General features: G+C 50.4%; 5 protein-coding genes across 5 annotated transcripts; 3 read left to right on the plus strand and 2 right to left on the minus strand.

Moving 5' to 3' along the window:
- Positions 1–756, minus strand: M421DRAFT_411788 (CENP-B protein; the record flags this gene model as incomplete). Its single annotated transcript, XM_033590418.1, has 2 exons — positions 699–756; positions 1–633 (listed from the first exon to the last, which is right to left on the minus strand). A coding segment is annotated over exon 2 (337 nt), but the record flags the coding sequence as incomplete, so codon positions are not given.
- Positions 757–1424: 668 nt separating this feature from the next.
- Positions 1425–3266, minus strand: M421DRAFT_10606 (cytochrome P450; the record flags this gene model as incomplete). The annotated part of the gene is made up of 3 exons (XM_033587115.1): positions 1425–2117; positions 2171–2307; positions 2363–3266. 3 exons carry the CDS (start codon positions 3264–3266, stop codon positions 1425–1427), a joined length of 1734 nt encoding a protein of 577 aa, XP_033442623.1.
- Positions 3267–3885: 619 nt separating this feature from the next.
- M421DRAFT_78475 (uncharacterized protein) lies at positions 3886–5308 on the plus strand (the record flags this gene model as incomplete). The annotated part of the gene is made up of 2 exons (XM_033597406.1): positions 3886–5206; positions 5265–5308. 2 exons carry the CDS (start codon positions 3886–3888, stop codon positions 5306–5308), a joined length of 1365 nt encoding a protein of 454 aa, XP_033442624.1.
- Positions 5309–6871: 1563 nt separating this feature from the next.
- M421DRAFT_78510 (YWTD domain-containing protein) lies at positions 6872–8761 on the plus strand (the record flags this gene model as incomplete). Its single annotated transcript, XM_033597408.1, has 1 exon — positions 6872–8761. The coding sequence occupies one exon, from the start codon at positions 6872–6874 to the stop codon at positions 8759–8761; it is 1890 nt and encodes a 629-aa protein (XP_033442625.1).
- A 194-nt stretch (positions 8762–8955) lies between these two features.
- Positions 8956–9168, plus strand: M421DRAFT_45694 (uncharacterized protein; the record flags this gene model as incomplete). The annotated part of the gene is made up of 1 exon (XM_033594678.1): positions 8956–9168. A coding segment is annotated over one exon (213 nt), but the record flags the coding sequence as incomplete, so codon positions are not given.
- Positions 9169–11075: the final 1907 nt, after the last annotated feature.

Here is an 11075-nt window from a genome sequence, read left to right on the forward strand (position 1 = left end):
CTGGCGTGAACGCTTGATCAAACGCTGCCTTGAACGCTGGCAGAAACTCAAGCTTGGTGATGTGGTTGATGTGGTTGCGCATAAGGCTCTCCACCTCACAGCTGTACGCGCGCTTTAATGGCGAGAAGCAGCCAACATCAAGCGGCTGGAGTAGGTAAGATAAGTGAGGTGGCATACAGAGCGTGTAGATGTTGTTCTCCTTGCAGAGCTCCTGGAACGCTAGAGATTGGTGGCTCTTATAGCCATCAATAATAAGCAGGCGACGCGCGCCTATACTACGAGCCTGCGTGTGAGCGTTGAAGTGCTTTAGCCACTCAACTCTAAGCTCATTATTCATCCAGCCATTGTCGCTAACTGCGATTGCCTAGTCGCGTGGGATATCCTCCTCATACCAGGCTGATAGGTGGTACTGACCAGCGAAGATGAGGAATGGTGGCACTGACCAGCCAGCAGCGCTGATAGCAGCGATCAGCGTTACCCACTCGCGATTGCCTGGCTGAAGAGTCTTTGGCCTGCCTCTCCTCTCTGCTCCTGTTATAACCAGCTGTGTTGTAATCTTGCCTATCATAAAGCTAGCTTCATCAAAGTTATAGACGTCCTCATCACAGATACCCTGCTTAGCCTTTGTCTCTTCTATAAGCTTAAACCACCTCTTTATTAATGTTGCATCCTCACACAGAGCTCGCTGCCTATCGTACGCTCGGTTAAAACACGTCTGAAGACTGTCTGTACGCTTGACAAAGTTAGCTGGCCACTTCTGCCCAACCTGGCCAGCGCCGCGTGCAGCCAGCAGCTTATCAGCCATATCACGTGCAGCTGCGTAGGTAGGCGCAAATCCACGCTGATCTAGGTGAAGTATATAGCTGACAATCACCTCCTCTTCTCTCTGGGTAAGCTTCCTTAAGTTAGGCTGGCAATTGCGTCGCGCGCGCTTTCTAGCGCGCCAGTCAATTAGGGTTAATTTTGGGATATTAAAGACTGTAGCAGCGCGTCGCGTACTCTGAATTTAGGCAGAATCTATAGATAAGAGAGCAAGCTGAATATCTGCTTCATTTAACTGCATGAGCAGAGCGCGGCGTGGAGGCATTGTGTGTTAAGATAGAGTAGGTGATCAAAGTTGGTGGGGTGACCGACTCGCTTGTCTGACCGACTCGCTTGCCAACCATGTTACGAAAAAAGCATAAAAAAAAGGAAGTTGCCTTAACAATTTAGAAAGGCGAATAGCTAACAACTCTAATGGAATTTTAAGTACGCAGCAATAGAAAGAAGGCAAGGAAAAACGTGCATGCTGTCGCAGGCAAGTGCGCTTAAAGACCCTGTAGAGGCTGTGGAGTAAGCAGGACGCCCAGGTGAGCGACTCGCCCGTGAGGTGCGTTAGTGGCAGAACTACATGAGATGTCTTGCGCGCTGTTACGGCTCAGGCTCTAAAACTTGGCTGAATTCTTCAAGTTCTCGCCCTCAGCGTACTCTTCTGCGATCTTCTTCGCGTCCTTACTCTTTCCAGGCCAGGTCGTCCTCTTTCTCGCCCGAACATAAAGGTTCATCGGTCTGATGAGCTGAAACTCCGGATCATACGTCACTGCCTCTTCTCCTTCTTTGCTGAACTCATACCGATACACCAGTTCCGGTAGCAACACTTTTACTTCCCCAAGCGCGAAATTGAATCCGATACAGCTTCTCGGCCCGGTAGCAAACGGCATATAGCTGTTTTTGGGGCGGTTTGACACTTCTTCAGATCCCCAACGATCAGGGTCGAAGCGGTCGGGATTTGACCAGATAGCTGGGTTGTTGTGAATAGCGTGGAGAGCGCAAATCACGACGGAACCCGCGGGGAGCTTGTAGCCCCCAGGCACGATACAATCCACTTTCGCAGTACGACCTGGTTGGAAAGAAGGGTTATGGAGACGCTGGGTCTCTTTAACGAATTTGTCGAGGAAGGTGAGGCCGTCAGAGAGCTCGGGAGTCCATTTGGTATTCGCATTGACGCCAGCATCGACAAGTTCCTGCACGAGGCGGTCTTGGTTGCCTTCGTAGACGCACAAGCTGTATATCAACCAAGACAGGAGGGAGGATGTTGTGGTGAAGCCTGCGCCTGAGATTGGCAGCATATTGGGGATCTAACAAATGATCAGCAACGCATCTCAGGGAGTCAGGAGTTGGCGACACTTACAACAAGCTCACGCGGCAGTTTGTTCCCATGGTCGTCCGTCGCGCGCTTTAGGTAGTCAACGACACAGCTTGCACCTAGCGCGGCAGACTGCAGTGGTAAGTCTTCATCGGTATCTCCTTTTGGTGCTTTGTCGATCGCTAATCCAGTCAATATCCTGATCTGTGGCTCACTCGAATTGGCATATGGACATACCTTCATTCAGAATCCGCCATAATCTTCCCTGGATATTGCTCAATTCGTACGCTGCTGTACCCGGCATCCAACCCAGACTCGCATACCAGCTACCCCTGCTTGCGACCTTCTTGTTCAGGCTCAAGCTCTGCGCAATCAAGACTACCAATTCATTCAAGCTGGAATCCGGATTATCGAAGTGGTGTGCATCGTAACCCAGCGCAAACTTGAACACAGTTTGTGAGGCGAGCTTCAGCATGTATTGGTATACGTTCCATGCCTCATCCTGTTCGTCCAGCTTGTCAAAGACCCTGAACGAGTCTTTGACACTGGCTTCCATCAACGGCGTATAGTGCCGCACCGCTTTGGGTGACATTGCTGGCGGGATGAATTTGTGTGCTGCGCGCCAGGCGTCCGTGTCTGTATCGCCGATGAACAGAGCGCGGTTGTCCTTTATGCCGTTTAAGGGATGTTCTGACGTTATCTTCTTGCTGAAGAAAGCGGATTCCTGGAATGCAACGGTCGCGATAGCCGGGTCATTCGTTAGGTAGTTATGTTTTCCCATGGTCTCGTACTTTATGAGGGAGCCATACTTCTGGAAGAGACGAGCATGGTTCCCGAGATGGTCAGGGAAGACTTCATAGTAGCTTCCCAGGAATGGAAGTCCTTCAGGCCCTGAAGGGTCTCGGATGGGCTGCCCGTCGACTGTGATGCCGAGGTCTTCGTCGGTGTCTAAGACTGCATCAAGGTCAGATAAAGCGTTCCCTTTCGAGTCCTGTAGTCCAATGCTGGCTGGCAGTATGATATTGTACTGTTCAGCGATGGCTACCTGCAAAGCTTCGAAATCATGGTACTGGTCAATATGGATCTCTTGGTGGTACAGATCCGTATTTTGGCCAACCAAGTAAAAGCCTTTGATGGTCATGATGGAACGGATATGTGCAGCTGGAGCAAGGCAACAAAAATTGAGAGTTCACAGTGCAACACTTTTCAGTTAGTCAAGACGATCTTCTTTTGCGTGTCTTATGGACTGAGCATGCAAAGGTGATGTAATTTAACCTCGGCAGAGTTGTTCGATGTTCAGAAGCGAGCACAGCATAGTCTACCTGTGCAACCTGCTAACGTTTGCAAGAATTTGTCAAACAGACGTCATCGAATTCGGCCGACAACAATGACTAAAGTTTCGTCGCAAACAGCGGAGTAATAAACGGTTTGGGAATTAGCGCAACCTCAGACGGCTACTCCCGCAGAGCGACATTGGCTGCTTGGCTTAGATCGCCGCCGGAAGAACATCCGCCCAATGCGCATCAAGTCAATTGTCGTCATTGGATTGCGTTTCGCGTTGCACTAGGCATGGTAAAACGACATACTCACACGCATCGTACGAAAGTTCGGTGCGCACTGCGTATCTACCTGGCCTGTGCCTAGGTATGATTAAGTAGTCCTATAACAGAGACCCTGAGCACAGATTTTGCAACTGTCATCATCTCGTTCACACTGCTACCACCGTCCCATATATCCCTCGCTTCTCACCTCGGGAGACCATGGCAGACAAAGTATACAGCCTCGAGGAGGTGGGCAAGCATACCTCGAAGACCGACATCTGGATCGTTGTGTGGAATCACGTTTACGATGTGACCGATTACCAGGAAGACCATCCCGGGGGGAAGGAGTACCTACTCGAGAATGCAGGCACAGACGCAACAACCGCATACGAAGACATCGGCCACTCGACTGACGCAAGAGAAATATTGGAGAATTTTCGCATCGGAATGGTCACGGATGACGACTGGGTGGACCATGAAACGAAGAAGATGCCGGAAATTAAACCTCGAAATGTCCATGTCGTCAACAACCTACCTCCACCGAAGTCACATGACTTGCACTTGCCTGTAGTAGCGGGCGGTCTTGGATCCCTCATTGCGGCCATCCTCCTCGGCCGCCAATACTCTTCCGTCTTGCACCGCTTCCAGACGAGTGGGTTTTGGAAGGGGTTCGCATTGTCTACGCTTGCCAGTCTGGCTTTGGCGGCGTACACCAGTCTGTGGGCCGCGAAGAACCTCAACGTGGCACACAGGGACTTCCAGTCGTATCCAGCGTATATCAAAGCCAAATCTACATCCGCTAAAGTTTCTAAGAAGAAGGACATCAACCTTGGGGTTCTCAATGCTCGCGAATATCAGGAGTTCCCGTTGAAGGAAAAGTTCAACATTTCTCACGACACCATCCGCTTCGTATTCAGTCTTCCAAATGCAAACTCTGTATTGGGGCTGCCGACAGGGCAGCACATTGCGATCAGACATGAGGTTGATGGGAAGCAAATCGCTCGGTCATACACGCCTACTTCTAGCAACAAGGACACGGGCCGCTTGGAGCTGACCATCAAGATCTATGAGGGAGGCAAGCTGACACCATACCTGAGCAGTCTCAATATCGGGGACAAGGTTGAGATCAGAGGGCCGAAGGGGGAGATGAAGTATCATAAGAATTTGGTAAAAGAGCTTGGCATGATCGCAGGCGGAACCGGTATTACGCCTATGTTCCAAATCATTCGTCGCATCTGCGAAGACCCACGAGACGATACCAAGACTACGCTTCTCTACGCTAATAAGACCGAGGGTGACATTTTATTGAAGGAAGAACTGGACAAGTTTGCTGATAAGTACGATCAGTTCAAGGTATACTATGTGCTCAGCAGTCCTGCTGAAGGCTGGCAAGGGGGAAAAGGACGCGTCAACAGGGAGCTGATTGAAGAGTTCCTGCCGGCGCCCGCAGGTATGGACTCAAAGGTGCTCGTCTGTGGACCTGATCTCATGATGGAAAGCATGGTAAAGATGTTGCAAGAAAGAGGTTTCAAACCACCAGGTACGTCCAAGTTTTCAAAGGTCAGTTGTCTAGCTGCGGTGCTGACGTAACTTTGCAGGCAAGATCTCCAAACCGCAGGATGAGATCTTTACCTTCCAGTGATCATCACAGTGATGTCGATGTAATCAAGGCAAATCACCTACATCACGGTATTGAAGGCTAGATAGATCAACAAGCAAATGCAAGAATCATCGCTGCTGTCCCGTCTAGATCAATTTTTCGTGCATCACCTTTCCTTTGCCTCCTTCGTTCACGCCAGACAATATCTGCTCAGCGTTTAGAGGCACAGGCCTTGTTCCTCTCCAGGCAGACGTTGTTCTATCAAAGCTTGATGTGCAGCTGCGTACACCTTCTCCTGCTGCTCTACCAGAGGCTCCCTGGGAAGCTTGTACGCCAAGCAACATACGCGAGCTTGATGCCCAATCAACGTTGATACGTAATCGCGTACGCCGGCACAAGAGCTCATCACCTGCCTCAATTATTGAAGCAATTAATCAGCTTAAAAAGGGCGCTGAGGTGATGATGCTCTCAGCTGAGTTAATGCGTGATCGGATTACTAGCCTTGAGAGAGCTAACAAGGCAGCGTCAAAGCGAAAGCAGCGTAAGAAGAAGCGCATGCAGAAGAAGGGGGTCTTAACAAAGGGGTCTGGAGAGGATATACTCGCTCAGCATGAGGCTAATCAGCAGATCTCTCATGAAGAGCGTCAGGGAGGAGGGCAATTAGGCCTCAGCCGCCAGGCCCTTGCGCGCTGTAAGAAGTGTAGGGAGCCTGGTCATAACTCACGTACATGTAAATTTGATACTATAGATACTGCTTAATCTACCCTGTTAATACATATCTATTATCTTAAGACGTGGTTGAGCTGTAGGCTTATAGAGGCGCAGAAAGTTGGTAGGGTGGGCCATTCGCTTGTATGGGCCACTCGCTTGTACAGTAAAGCACGTTACAAAGATTTTCCAACTGTATTGGATATCGGCATCGACTGTCTAGGAACACTTTTCTGGCAGTACCTTGCTCGTTTTTAGCTTAGGTAGTGAAAGACTTGCCGTGTTTGTTATTTGTGTTCCTCGCGCCTTCTGCGTCATGGCTCCCACCTCGTGCCTTCTTGCTCGCAGCTTCACTTTAACCTATCCCGCTCTCCGCCTTGCACAATAGCAAACTTTCAGGCTTCAGCTTAACGGAACAGGCAATCTACATTCGCATGCTGAGTCCGATTCTGTAACCCGCGTCTCTCGCCAGGCTGCTCTAGGCCCGCTCATCGACTGATTACTATTCCGTCGGCGATGTAGTCAACAGCTTCTGTATCCACGAACTTTGACAACTCGTTGTTATTCTCACCAATCGGTGTTGTTGTGCAGTTGAAATGGACACCGAGAACCGAGGTGTGTTTTGATTGGTCAATCTTTCGATCGGAGGGGCCGAGGGCTCGAAGGTGAGGCCATTACATCATACTTCGTAAGTACATGCGCAATCGCGAATATGTTGGGGCCACTAAAGCGTCCCAGAATCGAGAGTGCTGGTTGCAACAATGACGGTGGTGAATTTCAGACGAGGTACAGCTGCCTGTTGCAATTGGGCAGTCCCGTGAAATGCAAGATCACTGCAAGACTTAAGAAGTTCGGAATTTCAGGCCATTGAGTTCCTAATATATCGTATTCACCACAATGTCTTTACCTACTGAAAGTCAGCAATCATCAAGTCCTGCTCAAGGACGATGGAACTCACCAGACATTTCGTCGCGACCAATTGTGGTGCTAGGCGGAGGCGTTCTCGGTCGACGCATTGCTGCCTCGTGGATAGCTGCAAACTACGAAACGATTCTGTGCGACCTCAACGAGCAGCAAAGAAACGCTGCAACCGAATATATTGAACACAACCAGGAAGAGTTTGCGAAAGCCACAGGATGCCAGCGCAAACGTGCAAAGTTCAGCACTACCGATAGCATGGAGTCAGCCGTCAAGAACGCATGGCTGGTCGTTGAGGCATTGCCAGAGAAACTGGATCTCAAGATCTCAATGATGGGTCAGCTTGATCAGAATTCACCGCATGATTGCATACTGGCATCGAACTCGTCTTCATACAAGTCCCGACTCATGTTGAATAAGGTCGATCAGGAGCGATGCCTGCGCGTCTGCAACATGCATTACTACATGCCGCCTGGGAACAACGTCGTTGAGCTTATGACCTGCGGAGAGACCGATACAAAGGTCCTGGAGTTTTTAAAGTCTAAGCTTGAGGATGCTGGAATGACTCCGGCTGTCGCACGCAAAGAGTCGACTGGTTTCATCTTCAATCGGCTATGGGCGGCCATCAAGAGGGAAAGCTTGTTGATCTTGGCGGAAGGAGTGTCAGAGCCCAAGGAGATCGACAAATTGTTCATGACTATGTTCAAGGATAATCCAAATGGACCCTGTGGCATGATGGACGCAGTCGGTCTCGACACTGTGGCTTTTATCGAAGACAACTATGTTCAGGAACGTCAGTTGGAACCAACAGCGCGAGATTGGCTCCAGAAGAACTACGTCGAGCAAGGCAAACTCGGCGCAAAGTCCGGCAAAGGAGGTCTGTATCCTGCAGGCGAGACAACCAAGAGCTCAAAGGACAGCAGCGGACACCACGACAATCTTGCCGCACCACGCCTCTACTTCCTGGACATCGGCCTGGGTAGTAACGTCACCGACCTGACCAAAGCCACCACTTCTGGTAGCATCGTGACGGCATCCGCTGACGGCAGCAATGTGCGCACGCTCGTAAGCGGCCAATCCATGCCCGACGGCATCGACGTATCCATCTCCGCCGGTAAGCTATTCTGGACGAACATGGGTACCTCGCCCTCTGCAAACAATGGCAGCGTCATGTGCTCGAACCTCGACGGCACAAACGTCCATACCATCATCCCAGAAGGCGCCGTACACACGCCCAAGCAAATCAAAATCGATCACGAGAATCGAAAACTATACTTCTGCGACCGTGAAGGTTTGCGCGTCCACCGCTGCGACTTCGATGGGAGCAATCACGAGATCATCCTGCAGACAGGTGACTACAGAACCAACGACCTTGTAGATCAGACAAAGTGGTGTGTCGGTGTTGCTGTCGATGTGAAAGCAGGAAAATTCTACTGGACCCAAAAGGGCACTTCTAAGGGGGGTCAGGGTCGCATCTTACGTGCGAGCATGCATATGCCCAATGGTGAGACGGCATCCTCGCGATCGGACATCGAGGTGTTGTTCGATAAATTGCCTGAGCCTATCGACCTAGAATTCGAAGAGGAAAGCCAGACACTGTACTGGACCGATCGTGGGGAGTACCCTCTCGGCAACACACTGAACTCTGCCTACGTAGGGGCGGGGAACGGAGATGGCGGACAGTTCAAAACACTGGCGAGACATTTCCATGAGGCTATTGGATTGAAGATCGATGTTGTGAACCAGCATATCTATATTACTGATCTCGGAGGTACGGTGTACAGATTCAACATAGATGGAAGCGAGAAGAAGAAGATCTATGAGACCGACAGTGCATATAGTGGTATTGCGCTGGCGCATCTGCATTGATAGATCGATGTCTGCCCGGGGGTCAGACGAGCTGTTTGAGATTATTGATTGTTAACAGGAAGGTTGAAAAAGACACAGAGACAAGGTTTTCCTACAAACGCTTAATATTCTTAACGTATTCCACAGGCGAGCGCCGCACACGGGCGAGCGCCGCACCCCACCAAACTTGCGCACCTCTCTCATCTCAGCGTACAATGGCTCAACGCAGCGCTACTCTATTAGCTTCAAATGAAGCAGACGTTCAGCTTGCTATCTTCTCTATCAGTTCCCATCAAATACAGAGCAATCGCAGGGCTGCTACTATCTTTAGCGTGTCTGAACGAACAATCCGCCGCCGACGCGCTGGTATACCTGCCCAACACGATTGCCAGCCCAACTCGAAGAAGCTCACTGAGTCAGAGGAGCAGGCGATTATCCGCCATATATTGGATCTATACCAACGTGGATTTGCGCCTACGTACGCAGCTGTACGTGATATGGCTGATAAGCTGCTCGCTGCGCGCGGCGGAGGACGCGTAGGAGTTAACTGGCCATCTACCTTTGTCAAGCGTACAGACAGTCTCACGACGTGTTTCAATCGAGCGTACGATAGACAGAGAGCTCTATGCGAGGATCCAGCCCTGATTAGTCAGTGGTTTGAGCTTGTAGAGCAGACAAAGGCTAGGTACGGCATCTGTGATGATGACGTCTACAACTTCGACAGGGCAGGCTTTATAATAGGCAAGATCACGACTCAGCTTGTCGTGACAGGGTCAGAGAGGAGAGGGCGGCCAAAGGCTATTCAGCCAGGCAATCGCGAGTGGGTGACGTTGATCGCTGCAATCAACGCTGCTGGCTGGTCAGTACCACCGTTCCTCATCTTCGCTGGCCAGTATCATCTATCTGCCTGGTACGAGGAAGCAGAGATCCCACGCAACTGGGTGATCGCAGTCAGCGAAAATGGCTGGACAAATAACAAGCTAGGAGTAGAGTGGCTAAAGCACTTCAACGCTTATACAAAGACTCGCGTCGTTGGTGCGCGTCGCCTGCTTGTCCTTGATGGCCATGAGAGCCACCACTCTCTTGAGTTTTAAGAGCTCTGCAAGGAGAACAATATCTACACACTCTGCATGCCGCCTCACTCATCTCATCTACTTCAGCCTCTTGATATTGGCTGCTTCTTGCCATTGAAGCGCGCGTACAGCTGTGAGGTTGAGAGCCTAATCCACCACCACATCAACCACATCACTAAGCTTGAGTTTCTGCCAGCGTTTAAGGCAGCCTTTACACAATTGTTTACGCCAGACAATATCTGCTCAGCGTTTAGAGGCGCAGGCCTTGTTCCTCTCCAGGCAGACGTTGTTCTATCAAAGCTTGATGTGCAGCTGCGTACGCCTACTCCAGTTGCTCTGCCAGAGGCTCTCTGGGAGGCTCGTACACCAAGCAACGTACGCGAGCTTGAGGCTCAATCGGCGTTGATAAGTTATCGCGTGCGCTGGCACAAGAGCTCATCACCTGCCTCAATTATTGAAGCAATTAATCAGCTTAAGAAGGGCGCTGAGGTGATGATGCTCTCAGCTGAGCTAATGCGTGATCGGATCACCAGCCTTGAGAGAGCCAATGAGGCAGCGTCAGCACGCAAACAGCGTAAGAAAAAGCGTATACAGCAGAGTGGGGTCTTAACAAAGGGAGCTGGAGAGGATCTACTCGCTCAACGTGAGGCTGACCAGCAGATTGCTCACGAGCAGCGTCAAGGAGGAGATCAATCAGGCCTTAGCCGCCAGGCTCTAGCGCGCTGCAGGAGGCGCAGAGAGACTGACCATAACTCACGTACGTGCAAAGTAGATACTTAAGATACTGCTTTATCTACTCTGTTAATATATATATAACGTAGATTATCACCGAGCCGGCCATATCACCAAACCGGCCACTTTCTCTTGGCACAACCACCTTTTACCCTAACATAACATGCCTTAACAACAACAACTTCAGAATACTACTAGAGAAGGCAAAGTTATCCTTGCTATCTAGGCCTTCTATGCTAGCTAATCTCGCAGTATCTACAGCGCTGCTAGAGTGTTGAACGTACCTTATTAGCAGGTCTCTAATTGCCTTTACAATAACGTACTCCACAAGCGAGCTGGCCACCCAAGCGAGCTGGCCACTTTTGCCAAGACCACACCAATACTGCACCTACTTTGTAACATTACAGCACACAACTATAATATACTATACTACACAGTTGTCAGATAAGAGCGAGCGGCGAGAGGTCGGATCTGCGCAATCGAGCAGGGACCTGTCGTGCAGCCAATCAGCAGTTGCCAGGTCGATTAAG

This window comes from Didymella exigua, assembly GCF_010094145.1.
Source record: "Didymella exigua CBS 183.55 unplaced genomic scaffold M421scaffold_75, whole genome shotgun sequence".
Lineage (NCBI taxonomy): Eukaryota > Fungi > Ascomycota > Dothideomycetes > Pleosporales > Didymellaceae > Didymella > Didymella exigua.